Source organism: Oncorhynchus masou, chromosome 24 (genome assembly GCF_036934945.1).
Source record: "Oncorhynchus masou masou isolate Uvic2021 chromosome 24, UVic_Omas_1.1, whole genome shotgun sequence".
Lineage (NCBI taxonomy): Eukaryota > Metazoa > Chordata > Actinopteri > Salmoniformes > Salmonidae > Oncorhynchus > Oncorhynchus masou.
The window spans coordinates 36,009,731-36,027,091 of NC_088235.1; the positions used below are offsets into that span (position 1 = coordinate 36,009,731).

Here is a 17,361-nt window from a genome sequence, read left to right on the forward strand (position 1 = left end):
ATCAAAACAAGGAATTGGAGAGAACCTACAGAGGCCATACATCCAGGCAGCCCTTCTGTTGTGTCCTGTTATTGACCCTGACAGGGCAGCTCAGACATACCCTTAAGGCAAAGAAAAGGGCAAAGGTCAACTGTCTGAGGGCTGCCTGTCTACTTCAGTTGCAGAGCAACAGTTGGGTGCTTCAGTGCTAAAACACATTTCTGTAGCTAGGCTATCCAGTTTGTTCATAATACGGGAGATCCTTTTTGATCTTTCAGCCTTACGCTGCACCCAAATGGCACCCTATTCCCAATAGTGCACTAGTTTTGGTCAAAGTTCTGCACTATATAGGGAATAGGGTGCCATTTGGGATGCACCCTTGGTTATTTTTTTGTCTACCCACCTGACAGAGAATGCCGTAGGTCTGAATAGAGAGATGAATGGATAAGAGAGGGATACTTCCGTTTCTTTCCAATGGGGTTTTCCACTCTCTTTCTGCTCTCTGTCAATGTGCCACGATGTTTCAAAGAGTTCTGTTTAAAGATCAAAGTACAGACATATATTTTGTCCAGTTCTGAACACATTTACACCTGTATTAAAAACCACAAGGAAGATGATGACAATGATGTATTATAGGCTAGCCTACTAGAATAGTGTAGGGACATAATATGCTTGTTAACATTTTCTGCAACATGTGTTATGACTAGGGCCAATCGTTTTTGCTGACCACGTATCCTGGCAAAGGAAAAACTCCCTAGTTGAGAAACACCCAGTCACTGTAGCCCTATGTGAAATGCAAATTATTTTCTATGATTTCTTTCAATGTGTGGTTGTAGACATGAATAGCATCTCTATGGCTAGTCTTTAGGCTACAGTACTCCTTGCAGGGGCCCCAGTGGTCTGACTGTTTGTGGTGCCCAGTGCTTTTGTGTGTGTGGGTGTTAGTAATGTGCTATGCCGTGTTTACAGCCAGGCATTTGCATGGAGAGACACTGGAAACCAGTGATCTTTCTGCTGCGCCAACATAAAGACTGGGTTATACACACACACGCACGCACACGCACACATACGTACACACACACACACACACACACACACACACACACACACACACACACACACACACTAGGCTTGGGCGGTATCTAGAGTATCATACCTTAAAACCGACATTGTGCCATGCCGGGATATTCTGTAATGCCGGGCACTGAACACAAGTGGGTGCTATTTTTGAACCCCACTGAGCCTCTGTAATCCCATAGCAAATGCTAGCAAATGCTAACGAGCACATTGCAAACATTTTATACAGTCTCTGGCATAAACTATTTGCAGGACAGTCATCTCAGCTCATAAAGTTATACAAGAAACTCAAAAAGCTACTCAGTTTGCACAACACAATTATTAGATCCAGAAGGGGATTCTCTTCTGTTACCAAGAGAAGCTTTATTTTTGCAAGAAGCTAACCACTTAGCTAGATAACTAGCTACTAAATTAGCAAACTAAATGCACAACTGCGGAGCATTTAGCACATTTTTGACAGTTAACTTAATAGTTATAAGATATCTAGCTGGCAAACATTGAGTTATGACTAACATACTGTAACTAGATCACCTGGTGTATGCTGCACAACAGTGAGTGAGTCACAAGGCTCCAGGTCTCTCGTCTATGTGTGCTTGTAATCAAACACCATGTGACTGGGGACTATCGGTAAGCTTCATAATGAAAAATAATATGACAGGTGTAATGAACAACTCAATCTGCTTTATCTCCTAACGTATTGCACAAGTTGACTGCAGGAATTTAAAAAGTAGCTACAAAAAAATAACTTTCAACAGTATTGAAAAACAATCCTGTGGCTATTTCCAAATCTCTAGGTATACGGTATATATACGTTATACCGCCCAAGCCCGACACACACTCAGCCTTTTAGGTGAGGTGATTGAAGGCCAATGACGCTTGACTGGGTTACATTTCACTGTCTCATTATGTTCTACTGTTTTGGGTGCAATCTCTGTTGCCCTGTTGTAGCCAGTAAGTTATGTATTCAACAGACCTTTTTGATGTCGGATTTCTATAGATAGTATGTGGGGGCATCTCTGTGTGCTTGTTTGTGTGTGTGTGTGTGTGTGTGTGTGTGTGTGTGTGTGTGTGTGTGTGTGTGTGTGTGTGTGTGTGTGTGTGTGTGTGTGTGTGTGTGTGTGTGTGTGTGTGTGTGTGTGTGTGTGTGTGTGTGTGTGTGTGTCTGTCTGAACCCCCTAGTGTTAAACACACCTGCAGGCCATGGTAAAAGAGGGGTTTTGTTGGCAGGATTATGATATTAGGTGTGTGGTATGTGGGGCACTATAGGGGGAGAGACGGACAGACACACACAGTCTGTCCACATGCAGTAATTTACTGTACTGTGATGTCAGCCACAGCCCACCAACGTTTATTGAGAGGGAAGCAATTGTTTTCAGAGAATGAAGAGAGGGAGTGGATGGAGGGATGACGAGAAAGAGAGGGGTTGACAGAACACAAGATAGTTATTGATAAAGGGAGGGAATTTGTGTGTGTGAGAGAGAGAGAGAGAGACACAGAGAGAGAGAGAGACGAATAGAGGGGGAGAGAAAGAGAGAGTAGGAGGTGGTGGTGGGTGTACTATGTCTGGAATGTTAGCTCATGTTTGAACTGGAACTCTAAAGGCTCTGTTTGTCCTCTCACTGTCCTTAGGGCAGTTTAGGCCTCACTTGGCAAGCTGCCCAGTGTGTGCGTCTGTGTCTGTCAGGGTTGAGGTTCTTTCGGAATTTAATTCAATTCAAACCTACATTTGAATTGAATTTCAATTGACTACACACCACAGGAAGCAGAATTTGAATTGAGGTAAATCAAATTTATTCAAAGCGATCCAAATCAATTCAACTGAGACATGAAACTTTTATCAAAAGGATCTGCCACTTATTAATGAATAGAATACCCATACCATTTCAAATATTAGTTTGATTATAACTCAGATGTCAAACAGTTGTTTTTATTGTCCTGAGATGTTAGATTGTTCCCTTTCATACTGTAGTGATTGATCTTATGCATACTGGGGAGAAAGAAATCTGATATTAAAACATTAAAGGAGTAGTTCACTATTAAATAACTTGATGTTAGATGCTTCCTCGCCCTAAAAGTAGTCTATGTGCCGGATGAAACTGTATTCGATGGTTCAGTTTTCTTTAAACAGCCATTACAAACTCCAGCTAACTTTAGCTGCCACTAGCTTACAATCTATTGTAGTGGGGCGTGTGAGCATGATTTAAAAAAAGTATGTCTAAATCACCAGAAATCCACTCCATTTTTTGGTTTTATGTTACTGAAAGGTGATTTGGCCATTTTAAAACAAAACATGCTCACATACCCGATCAGTTCCATAGATTATTAGCTAGCGGTGACTAAAGTTAGCTGAAGTTTGTAATGGCTGTTTACATTTTTTTTACCATGGATTACAGTTTCTCCTGGCCCATAGACTACTTTAAGGGTGAGGCACCATCTAACATTATTTTGCAAAATAGTGAACTATTTGTTTATGAACTATGAATTATTATACACAACCCACAACATGTTTTTAGAATTTTTCCAGATTTCAAGTTTTCATAACAATCGGTAATCATAATTTTTGGACGCCTATTATGGCCGGTTACATTGCACTCCACGAGGAGACTGCGCAGCAGGCTAACCACCTGTTACGCAAGTGCAGCAAGGAGCCAAGGTAAATTGCTAGCTAGCATTAAACTTATCTTATAAAAAACAATCAATCTTCACATAATCACTAGTTAACTACACATGGTTGATGACATTAGTAGGTTAACTAGCTTGTCCTGCGTTGCATATAATAAATGCAGTGCCTGTTAATTTATCATCTAATCACACCGTACTTCGCCAAACGGGGGATGATTTAACAAAAGCGCATTAGCGAAAAAAGTACAATCGTTGCACGAATGTACCTAACCATAAACATCAATGCCTTTCTTAAAATCAGTACACATAAGTATATATTTTTAAAACTGCATATTTAGTTAAAGAGAGATTTGTCACTTCTCTTGCCTTCATTGCACGCAGTCAGGGTATATCCAAAGGTTTGGGCCGTCTGGCTCGTTGCGAACTAATTTGCCAGAATTTTACATAATTATGACATAACATTGAAGGTTGTGCAATGTAACAGCAATATTTAGACTTAGGGTTGCCGCCTGTTCGATAAAATATGGAACGGTTCCATATTTCACTGAAAGAATAAACGTTTTGTTTCCAAAATGATCGTTTCCGGATTTGACCATATTAATGACCAACGGCTCGTCTTTCTGTGTTTATTATATTATAATTAAGTCTAAGATTTGATAGAGCAGTCTGACTGAGCGGTGGTAGGCGGCAGCAGGCTCGTAAGCATTCATTGAAACAGCACTTTACTGAGTTTGCCAGCAGCTCTTAGCAATGCTTGATCACAGCGCTGTTTATGACTTCAAGCCTATCAACTCCTGAGATTAGGCTGGCAATACTAAAGTGCCTATTAGAACATCCAATGGTCAAAGGTATATGAAATAGAAAATGGTATAGAGAGAAATAGTCAACGCGTCATAATTCCTAAAATAACTACAACCTAACTACATGTAACGGCGTTCTTCGTTTGTCGAAAGAGAGTCGGACCGAAATGCAGCGTGTTGGTTACTCATGTTTTTTAATGAAACAAATGACGATTACATGAAAATACTGAGACAAATACAAAACAACAAAACAGAACGTGAAACCTAAGTACAGCCTATCTGGTGAAACTACACAGAGACAGGAACAATCACCCACGAAATACAAAGTGAAACCCAGGCTACCTAAATACGGTTCCCATTCAGAGACAACGAGAATCACCTGACTCTGATTGAGAACCGCCTCAGGCAGCCAAACCTATGCAACACCCCTACTCAGCCGCAATCCCAATAACTACAAAACCCCAATACGAAATACAACATAAACCCATGTCACACCCTGGCCTGACCAACTAATTAACTAAAACACAAAATACTAAGACCAAGGCGTGACACTACAACTACAACTGGGAATATTGAACCACCAGATTTCATATGTTCTCATGTTCTGAGCAAGGAACTTAAACGTTAGCTTTTTTACATGGCACATATTGCACTTACTTTTTCTCTAACACTGTGTTTTTGCATTATTTAAACCAAATTCAGTATGTTTCATTATTTATTTGAGACTAAATAGATTTATTTATGCATTATATTAAGTTAAAATAAAAGTGTTCATTGTTCATTCAGTATTGTTGTAATTGTCATTGTTACAAATATATATAGTTGAAGTCGGAAGTTTACATACACTTAGGTTAGAGTCATTAAAACTCGTTTTTCAACCAATCCACAAATTGCTTATTAACAAACTATAGTTTTGGAAAGTCGATTAGGACATCTGCTTTGTGCATGACCCAAGTAATTTTTCCAACAATTGTTTACAGACAGACTATTTCACTTATACTTCACTGTATCACAATTCCAGTGGGTCAGAAGTTTACATACACTAAGTTGACTGTGCCTTTAAACAGCTTGGAAAATTCCAGAAAATGTGTCATGGCTTTAGAAGCTTCTGATTGGAGGTGTCAATTGGAGGTGTACCTGTGGATGTATTTCAAGGCCTACCATCAAACTCAGTGCCTCTGCTTGACATCATGGGAAAATCAAAATTAATCAGCCAAGACCTAATAAAACAAATGTAGACATTTGGTTTGGTTCATCCTTGGGAGCAATTTCCAAATGCCTGAAGGTACCACATTCATCTGTACAAACAATAGTATGCAAGTATAAACACCATGGGACCACTTAGCCGTCATACCGCTCAGGAAGGAGACGTGTTTTGTCTCCTAGAGACTAACGTACTTTGGTGTGAAAAGTGCAAATCAATCCCAGAACAACAGCAAAGGACCTTGTGAAGATGCTGGAGGAAACAGGTACAAAAGTATCTATATCCACAGTAAAAACAAGTCCTATATCGACATAACCTGAAAGGCCGCTCAGCAAGGAAGAAGCCACTGCTCCAAAACCGCCATAAAAAAGCCAGACTACGGTTTGCAACTGCACATGGGGATAAAGATCGTACTTTTTGGAGAAATGTCCTCTGGTCCGATGAAACAAAATAGAACTGTTTGGCCATAATGACCATTGTTATGTTTGGAGGGAAAAGGGGGAGGCTTGCAACCTGAAAAACACCATCCCAACCGTGAAGCACGGGGGTGGCGGCATCATGTTGTGGAGGTGCACTTCACAAAATAGATGGCATCATGAGGGAGGAAAATGATGTGGATATGTTGAAGCAACATCTCAAGACATCAGTCAGGATGTTAAATATTGGTCGCAAATGGGTCTTCCAAATGGACATTGACTCCAAGCATACTTCCCTGACCTCAATCCTATAGAAAATGTGTGGGCAGAACTTAAAAAGCTTGTGCGAGCAAGCAGGCCTACAAGCCTGACACCAGCTCTGTCAGGAGGAATGGGCTAAAATTCGCCCAACTTATTGTGGGAAGCTTGTGGAAGACTACCCGAAACATTTGACCCATGTTAAACAATTTAAAGGCAATGCTACCAAATACTACTTGAGTGTATGTAAACTTCTGACCCACTAGGAATGTGACGAAAGAAATAAAAACTGAAATAAATCATTCTCTACTATTGTTCTGACATTTCACATTCTTAAAATAAAGTGGTGATATTAACAGACCTAAAACAGGGAATTTTTACTTGGATTAAATGCCAGGAATTGTGAAAAACTGAGTTTAAATGTATTTGGCTAAGGTGTATGTAAACTTCCAACTTCAACTGTGTGTGCATATATATATATATATATATATATACATATATATACATATATATATATATTAGAGGTTGACCGATTAATCAGAATGGCCGATTTAATTAGGGCCGCTTTCAAGTTTCCATAACAATTGGAAATCGGTATTTGTGGACACCGATTTGGCAGATGTTTTTTTGTTTTTTTTACACCTTTATTTAACTCGGCAAGTCAGTTAAGAACACATTCTTATTTTCAATGGCGGCCTAGGAACAGTGTGTTAACTGTCTTGTTCTGGGGCAGAACGACAGATTTGTACCTTGTCAGCTCCGGGATTCAATCTTGCAACCTTACAGTTAAGTAGTCCAACGCTCTAACCACATGATTACATTGCACTCCACGAGGAGCCTACCTGTTACGCGAATGCAGTAAGAATCCAAGGTAAGTTGCTAGCTAGCATTAAACTTATCTTATAAAAAACAATCAATCAATCATAATCACTAGTTAACAACACATGGTTGATGATATTACAAGTTTATCTATCGTGTCCTGCTTTTCATATAATCGATGCGGTGCGTATTCGCGGAAAAAGGACTGTTGTTGCTTCAACGTGTATCTAACCATAAACATCCATGCCTTTCTTAAAATCAATACACAGAAGTATATATCTTTAAACCTGCATATGTAGCTAAAAGAATTCCAGGTTAGCAGGCAATATTAACCAGCTGAATGTGCCATCAGAGTCCCTGGGTTCGCGCCCAGGCTCTGTCGTAACCGGCCGCGACCGGGAGGTCCGTGGGGCGACACACAATTGGCCTAGCATCGTCCGGGTTAGGGAGGGGTTGGTCGGTAGGGATGTCCTTGTCTCATCGCGCACCAGCGACTCCTGTAGCGGGCCGGGCACAGTGCGCGCTAACCAAGGTTGCCAGGTGCACGGTGTACCCTCCGACACATTGGTGCGGCTGGCTTCTGGGTTGGATGCGCGCTGGGTTAAGAAGCAGTACGGCTGGTTGGGTTGTGTATCGGAGGATGCATGACTTTCAACCTTCGTCTCTCCCGAGACCGTATGGGAGTTGTAGCGATGAAACAAGATAGTAGCTACTACAACAATTGGATACCACGAAATTGGGGAGAAAAAAGGGGTAAAATTTTAAAAATAAATAAACCAGCTGAAATTGTGTCACTTCTCTTGTGTTCATTGCACGCAGAGTGCAATAATACGTTTTGTTTTCAAAATGATAGTTTCCAGATTCGGCCATATTAATGACCAAAGGCTCGTATTTCTGTGTGTTATTATATTATAATTAAGTCAATGATTTGATAGAGCAGTCTGGCTGAGCGGTGGTAGGCAGCAACAGGCTCGTAAGCATTCATTCAAACAGCACTTTAATGCGCTTTGCCAGCAACTCTTCGCAACGCTTCAAGCCTATCAACTCCCGAGATTAGGCTGGTGTAACCGATGTGAAATGGCTAGCTAGTTAGCGGGGTGCGCACTAATAGCGTTTCAAACATCACTCACTCTGAGACTTGGAGTAGTTGTTCCCCTTGATCTGCAAGGGTAACGCTGCTTCGAGGGTGGCTGTTGTCAATGTGTTCCTGGTTCGAGCCCAGATAGGAGCGAGGAGAGGGACGGAAGCTATACTGTTACACTGGCAATACTAAAGTGCCTATAAGAACATCCAATAGTCAAACGTATATGGAATACAAATGGTATAGAGAGAAATAGTCCTAAAATACTATATTAACTACAACCTAAAACCTCTTACCTTGGAATATTGAAGTCTCATGTTAAAAGAACCACCAGCTTTCATGTGTTCTCATGTTCTGAGCACTTAAGGAACTTAAACGTTATCTTTTTACATGGCACATATTTCACTTTGACTTTCTTCTCCAACACTTTGTTTTTGCATTATTTAAACCAAATTGAACGTTTCATTATTTATTTGAGGCTAAATTGATTTTATTGATGTATTATATTAAGCTAAAATAAGTGGGGCCTCCCGAGTGGCGCAGTGGTCTAGGGCACTGCATCGCTGGGTTCGATCCCAGGCTCTGTCGCAGCCGGCCGCGATCGGGAGGTCCATGGGACGATGCACAAATGGCCTAGCGTCGTCCGGGTTAGGGAGGGTTTGGCCGGTAGGGATATCCTTGTCTCATTGTGCACTAGCGACTCCTGTGGCGGGACGGGCGCAGTGCACGCTAACCAGTTCGCCAGGTGCACGGTGTTTCCTCCGACACATTGGTGCGGCTGGCTTCCGGGTTGGATGTGCGCTGTGTTAAGAAGCAGTGCAGCTTGGTTGGGTTGTGTTTTGGAGGACACATGGCTTTCGACCTTCGTCTCTCCCGAGCTCATACGGGAGTTGAAGCTATGAGACAAGATAGTAACTACTAACAATTGGATATCATGAAATTGGGGAGAAAAGGGGGTAAAATTAAAAATAAATTATTATTATTATAATAATTATTATTATTATTATTTAAATAAAAAAATAAGTGTTCATTCAGTATTGTTGTAATTGTCATTATTACAAATACATTTGTTTTTTAAATGGCCGATATCGGTATCGGCTTTTTTTGGTCCTCCAATAATCGGTATCGGTATCGTCGTTGAAAAATCATAATCGGTCGACCTCTAAACCAATTTTCTGTTTTTTAAATTTACGGATAGTCAGGGGCACACTCCAACAGTCAGACATCATTTACAAACGATGCATTTATGTTTAATGAGGTTCTGTTGATAAGTGTGTGAATTGGACCATTTTCTGTCCTGCTAAGCATTCAAAATGGAAACACACCCACCAACCAACAGTGAAACGCAGGCTACCGAAGTATGATTCTCAATCAGAGACAACTAACGACACCTGCCTCTGATTGAGAACCATACTAGGCTGAACACAAAAACCAACATAGACTGCCCACCCCAATTCACGCCCTGACCATACTAAATAAAGACAAAACAAAGGAAATAAAGGTCAGAACGTGACACCTTTTTAATTTCATTTAAATAAATTCAACATCCTTTACTTCAAATTAAATTCAAATTCTGCTTCCTGTGAGATGTGGCCAATTCAAATTCAATCATGTTTCAAAAATGTAATTGGAAATAAAGAGTATTTCGCTACTCAATTCAGAATGGACCCCAACTTCTAAATTGACCCCATCCCTTGTGTGTGTGTGTGTGTGTGTGTGTGTGTGTGTGTGTGTGTGTGTGTGTGTGTGTGTGTGTGTGTGTGTGTGTGTGTGTGTGTGTGTGTGCGTGTGCTAACGCATTGTCTTGTCTGGCCTTTAGATTTGGTCCAGTTAAAGTGTGAGTGGAACACTGCCCTACATTTGAACTATCCTGTCACTGTAGAAGCATGAAATCATCATACATGAAAGGCTGGCTTATATGACACACCTCATTCATACTGCCGTTAAGAAAATATGATAACCTTTGGTTGGGTTTAATATTATGGGTTGTCCTATAGCAGTTGGTGAGACCGTATCCACATTTACAGAGTGAGTCATATGGTGGAGGAATTTGGTTAGTATTCAGATGGAATAGAATAGAAGTTCTCTGTTCCGATGATTGAAACCAATGCCAGTAGAGTTTTTCAGACAATCAATCTATTATTCTGTTCACTACTTCTCCCACTCTACTGGGGGACAGATTCACACTGTGATGTGTGTGTGTGCACATTCTTGTATACGGTCCAGTGAGGGAGAGAGAGAGGCCAGTGGGCCAGGCAGAATGGTCCCTGCCGAACATAAGGCTGGGTTTGGGCTCAGTGAGGCTGGAGCTGGGGTCTGAGAGCAGGTCTAGCAGAGAAGTCTATGCCTAGAGAGAGGAGAGGCTTTAGACAAGGTGGGAGAGCCTGCAAACGACCCTGGAACTGGATCTTGGGGGTAGAAAGTAGGACTGGGTGTAGGACAGTGAAGGCGGGACTGGAATGGAGGAATACGGATAACGTGACTAAAATGATTGGCTAAAGGAAGACTGAGAGGAGAAGGCATGGGGCAAGTACTGTCGTTCACCAGACACTTGCACCCAATACCTGTAGATAAGGTTATGGGGCAAGTGGCAATGTGTCTTTGGGGTAAGTCAACTATTCGGACACTCAGCCTAGTCAAAGATCTGTATGGGCTTTAGCCAATCAGTTCCTCTGACTATTGGTATGTACAGTCACATCCCAGATTATTGGCATCCTTGATGAAGATGAGGGGAAAAGACTGTATATATATATATGCTCCAATTTTTTTAAACATTATATTATTTTATACTAATACAATTTCTTAGCTAAAGAGATTTTGTTTAACAACAAAATAACAATAGCAAAACTTCTCAACAAGATAGGTCTCAATGATTGGAAACCCTGTTTTCAATACGAGGGCACTCTCCTCCTGCACTGAGCCTTTTTCTAAAATGTTTTATGAGATTGGAGAACACATTGGGAGGGATATTAAACCATTCCTCCAAACAGAATCTTTCCAGAACAAAACAGCCCCATAACGTCAAAGACCACTAGGCTATGCACCAATGGTCACCAACCGGTCAATCTCGATTTCTAGTCGATCACCAAACATTTTTGTAAAAAAAAAACAACGTCAAAGCCTCGCTTTCCTATTTTATTCGCTTCGTGCTGTTGGTGGTAGGTGCACTTGATTCCGCAGTCGTAGCACCTATAGGCCTAACGCTGGCCAATAAGATAGCTCAGATCACCCTGTTTGCACAGTTTCCTCGAGCGATAGACAGTAAAAAGAAGCCTCAAACGCACAGCAAAGGTGATACTGTGAGATTTCAATTCTTTTACAACCATGACTAGAGACTCGATGAATACAGCAAAGAGCTGCTGTTTTTATGGATAAGTTCATGTTTAATTTGTTATTCAGCACTGTCAACACTAACACTTTTATATGCCATATAATGCACTTCATTCCTACTTCCACTCATGCTACAACCAGCACTGCAGCTGCAATGAATGAGCACAGTGTTCCGATAAGCTAGCGTTATTATTCGTAGCAGCTGTATTTTTTTATATCGAGAAATATTTCACATTCTCTGGTCATAGAAGTAACAACTTGAATTGGTGCATGAGGCAGAAATAATGCCGTGCGACATTGGAGTTCGCCATCAGCTGAAAGACTTTGTCCCCTTTTCTCAGCGGAGGGAGGGAGAGAGGAGGGACGGTGAGTCTGGTTAGATGCAGCATCAACACTGCTCCCTCCCTGCCCTCAGACTGACCATCAGATGCAGGCCATTAGTCCAGGAAAAATGTAATACAAAAATATTATGCTCACTCAGCTGTGCCTCACAAGTAATAATCTCAGCAAAAAAAGAAACAGCCCTTTTTCAGGACCCTGTCTTTCAAAGATAATTCGTAAAAATTCAAATAACTTCACAGATCTTCATTGTAAAGGGTTTATACACTGTTTCCCATGCTTGTTCAATGAACCGTAAACAATGAATGAACATGTACATAATATAATTTCTAAATGGTCTGAGAATAACAACATTGGCAGTGCAATTCATGCATAGCCAAGTTACAATGTGTTGGGCCTACAGCCTACTGCACAAACCTCATTGATACAGAACAGTTTTTAATCGGTTAATGTTGCACATGCTTACTTTTTTAGTCATGTTTAGATCTCAGCTTGCATTTTGACTCAGAAAGTGATCTTGACTCAGAAAAGGTTGGTGACCACTGCTATACACTAAGTCTACAAAATATTAAAAACACCTGCACTTTCCATGACATAGACTCACCAGTTGAAAGCTATGATCCCTTATTGATGTTACTTGTAAAATCCACTTTAATCAGTGACGATGAAGGGGAGGGGACAGGTTAATCCTTAAGAGTCTATTGACGAACCGTGAGTCAATCTAAGTAACATAATAAAAAAATCTCCATAAAAATCCTTCAATTTAAGCTAGAGAAATCCGTTTTTTTGCATGGGCTCAATCCACATCTGCATATGTGGAGCTACAGCGGTGTTTGTCAGATCATCCCGAAAATCGGTCATTGGTTTGGCCTACAAACTATTATGAAGGGGAGACTCACAAACACAATGTTGTTCTCTGTTATGCTCTAAGACCCCCCACAAGTGTCAAAGGACTCGTCTGAAGAAATCTATATATTTCCTGAGCTTTCTTTTATCTCCTAAATATAGGACAGACACTTCAAAATCTTATTCCTTATGATAAAATGTTATACTGTATTTTTTGCAATTTATGAATGTGTTATTCAATGCATTTCTATGGGCTATAGTAGTAAATCTATTTTTTGATACCTAAAGGGGTCGCAAAATTCAAAATCAAATAGCTAAATGTTCCATGGTCTGACCATCTTAAAACAATTCGATATGTTAGCTTCGTAGCCGCCCCACCCCCACGCTCAACAGTTTCCCACGTGTATCAAGAATGGTCCACCACGCAAATGACATCCAACCCATTTGGACACAACTGTTGGAAGCATTGGAGTCAACATGGGCCAACATCCCTGTGGAACGTTTTCAACACCTTGCAGAGTCCAAGGCCCAACAAATTGAGGCTGTTCAGAGTGCAAAAGGGGTGTGTGACTCAATATTAGGAAGGTATTCTTAATGTTTTGTACACTCAGCATATGCATTCTTCTTGACTGAGAAAGTTACAGACGCACAAATAGTATACCGCCAAGACATGCTAACCTCTCACCATTACATTAAAAAGGCATCTTTAACTTTCTCACTCATCATTATTTACGAGTCATTCAGGACTACCCATAATCATGGTAGCATCCACATTAATGTAGGAGTGTTTAGAAACATGCTCTATTCTTATTTACAATTAAAGTGATTCCAAAATGACACTACGGTACATGATTTACCATTCATTTCTATTGGGCACATATATGCAAATGCATCCAAATGCATTCAAGCTTGCGTGCTAGGAATATGGGACCAAGTACTAAACTTTTGACCACTTTAATACACATGCTGTATGTGAATTTGTCCCAATAATTCTGGTACCCTAAAATGGGGGGACTATGTACAAAAAGTGGTGTAATGGATGAAAATAGCCTCAGATTAAAGCTGACAGTCTGCACTTTAACCTTATAGTCATTGTATAATTTCAAATACAAATGTGTCACTGTCCCTATACTTTTGGAGGTCACTGTATAATCCACATTTTATGTGCATACAATATAGCTCAGTATTTGTATTATTTATTTCATACTGTCTTTTTTTGCTCATCTTTATCAAGGGCACCAATAATTTTTGATTTTACTTTATATTTGTTTGCAATTGTAGCGGATAAAAACACCAGAGAGGAGTTTATCTGGAGCCAGACTAAAAGCCAAGTAAGAAGGTTGAATTGCTGTGTTTCATTCTCATATGGAATTACAGAGATTTAATTTGTCAGCTGGCAAATTTCTGTCATAATACCAAAGGAAATCGAAGAGAGAGAAAGAGTTTGGGGAGCATCCTCCAATGATTCTGACTTGTTATTTCAGGAACGAGTGATGAAGAAAAAGCGAAAAAAGAGAAACGTGAGCAGAAACCTTTCCATGATGGAAGCTCACTAAGGCATTCTGTTGAAAAGACAAATATGTCCTTATGTTGTTTTTCCCTCCCTCCTTCCTTCCCTCCCTCCCTCCCTCCTTTTGTTTTTCAGAGTTGCTGAGTTCCACAAAGAGGCTGAACATCAACTATCAGGACTCAGATGGGTAAGACATTAGTGTGTGCATGTGTTAGGTTTGGGTGGTATCCAGATTTTCATAACTTTATACCGTTCCTGTACCATACCAGGGTATTCATTATTATTATTGCACACAAGGGGCACTATTTCCTTTCTTTTTTAGCCACTTGATTTTTTTTTAGTTAGCCACTTAGCTATTAAGTTAACAAACCAAATGTATAGCTGGAACCCTGAGCTGGGGATAAAATGACATGCCATATATTTCAAAATACCCAAGTATACGGTATACCGCCCAAGCCTAGCAAGCATTAGTCTTTGTTTACTGAGGTGCGTGAGTCAGTTATATGGACTTGTGGTTTTTCCTCTCTGAACACTTTCTTTGCTCAGAGGAATGCAATCAATGTTTGTAGAGCAAGACTCACTCAATAACATTTAGTTTGATTGACATGGTCATTATCGCTAATGTGACTATTGAAAGTACATACCTGGTGTGGCCTGTGGTCGGTTATTTAATCTGTATCTTGTGTCGATGTAGATTTACTCACCACCCAGTCACACCTGTACACAGACAGACCAGACTGTGTGTGGGTGTGTATTTGTTTAAGAGAGAGGGGGATGTGATATATGATAGTGGTGCTGAGGGACTGAAAGGAAGAAATGAGAGGTGAGCTAACAGTGACCAGTCACCATGAGTCAACACTCAGTCAGCAGGGGGGGGAGAAGTGTAAAGGAGGCAATGAGAGAGATGGAAGGATGGAGAAAGAGAGAGAGATAAGCTTAGATTAGTATCAGTGAAAGTCTAAATGGATACCTTTCCTTTGTGTATTTCAGTGGTGGAAAAAGTACCCAATTGTCATACTTGAGTTAAAGTAAAGATTCCTTAACAGAAAAGGACTCAAGTAAAAATGAAAGTTGGAGTGAGAGATACACAAGGTTGTAAAGAAATCAATAAAGGAGTGAAAACAGACAGATGAGACATAGTTGGATAGATGGATGGATGTGTATCTGACTAACTACCCGGCAGGTCAAAACATTGCGCCTTCAAGTCTGGAAATTAGCAGTCAGATACTGATACACACACTCATCCTAAATGGTTCCCTATGTAGGGTCCTATTTTTCACCAGGAACCTTAGGGGAATAGGATGCCATTTGGGATGCAGCCTTACACAGACCTTACATGACTGGATCCCATTCCCAACCATCGTCACAGATTCACAGAATATAGTTTTTTAAGTGGATATGAAATAACCAGAGCTTGTGTGTGTGGTCTTCTGTAGCTCAGTTGGCAGAGCATGGCACTTGCAATGCCAGAATAGTGGGGTTTGATTCCCGGGACCACCTGTACGTAAAATGTATGACTGTAAATCGCTTTGCATAAAAGCGTCTTCTAATGACTTGTAATTTAGAAGGACAGCTCTGAGTGAGTGCTGTATTACTGTCCTTGATACTCCAGGTATTCAGTGAACCAGCACTGAACCCAGTCCCCTGACACACACACATACCTATGCACAAGCACATTTCATAGTACTCTCACATACTTGAGTTTAAATACTAAAAACCAAATACTTTTTCACCCCCAGCTTATTGATACTAAATTGATAGGGATGTTGTGGTTCTTGGGTGGCATCTTAAATGGCACCCTATTACCTGAATAGAGCACTACTTTTGACCAGGGCCCACATTTTGTTTTCTACTGTGTTATTGACTTGTTAATTGTTTACTCCATGTGTAACTCTGTGTTGTCTGTTCACACTGCTATGCTTTATCTTGGCCAGGTCGCAGTTGTAAATGAAAACTTGTTCTCAACTAGCCTACCTGGTTAAATAAAGGTGAAATAAAAAAAATAAAAAACATAGGGAATAGGTTGCCATTTGGGATGCACCTTGGTCAGAGTTTGTACACTGTATAGATGGCTATGTTTGGACCCAGGTCCTTGGTTTAAGGTTGGAGCTGGAACAGTGGAGGTGTCTGTGTTCCATGGCTGGCAGTAATTCAACAGTCGACTGTTGTCTAGAACACCCTGCTCTCCAGGAATGAAGGGCCCAAATTTATGCATTTAATTTGTCCCTCGTGGGATATACTGCCCCCTGACACACACACACAAACAAACACACACACACACACACACCGTCCTGCCATCGTCTGCTAGTGTGTTCTGATGAAGGCTCACCTCCTGTAAAGTCATCAGGTAGATTTATAGTCTCTCTGTCCAGACTATGGCAGACTCATTTCACCCTGGAAAACCTCCACAACTACCTAAGAGGGGAAGGACTACTTACACCAGGCACTGTTGGACAGTACTGGAAATATAGAGTATGTTTGGAGTATGGAGGCTGCACATGCTTCCAGAATATTTCTAGACAATTACTGTAGGTAGTAACAACAGAGTGGATGGAACAATATTAATGCTCCATCTCTCTCTCTCTCTCTCTCTGTCCCTCTCCCCGTCTCTCTCTCATTCTCTACCCCCCACCTCTCTTTATCTCTCTCTCTTCCCTCTCTCTCTTCCCTCTCTCTCTTCCCTCTCTCTCTTCCCCAGGTTTTCAGCGTTACACCATGCAGCTCTAACAGGCACCACTGAACTGCTGTCTCTACTACTGGAGGCTCAAGCCACTGTGGACATCAAAGACACCAATGGTGAGAAGTTATACGCTCTTATAAGTGGGTATAAACACTTATGAACAGTTATTAACAGGTAATACAACAGCACAAGTCATTAAAGGGGCAATCTGGGATTCGAAAACACTCCAAAGTGGTCACTCTACCACTTGTTTTGGCAAACAGAACAAAAGCCAGTCCTGGATTACACCTTACATTGTTTGGCTCCTTTATGAGCTTTCATGGGATTCTTGTTGGACTCCCCTCTGTCTATCTCTTTTCAACTCTATCTTTTCCTAACTAACCTTCTCTTGTTCTATTTT

At 40.8% G+C, this 17,361-nt stretch overlaps 1 protein-coding gene across 4 annotated transcripts in view; it reads left to right on the plus strand.

Moving 5' to 3' along the window:
* Positions 1-17,361, plus strand: part of LOC135512092 (caskin-2-like) — an 89,519-nt gene that overhangs the window by 36,090 nt on the left and 36,068 nt on the right. For all 4 annotated transcript variants that reach the window (XM_064933747.1, XM_064933748.1, XM_064933749.1 and 1 more), the window contains exons 3-4: positions 14,417-14,468; positions 16,980-17,077. In XM_064933747.1, coding sequence (XP_064789819.1) covers positions 14,417-14,468; positions 16,980-17,077 — 150 coding nt within the window. The remainder of the gene's footprint in view (positions 1-14,416; positions 14,469-16,979; positions 17,078-17,361) is intronic.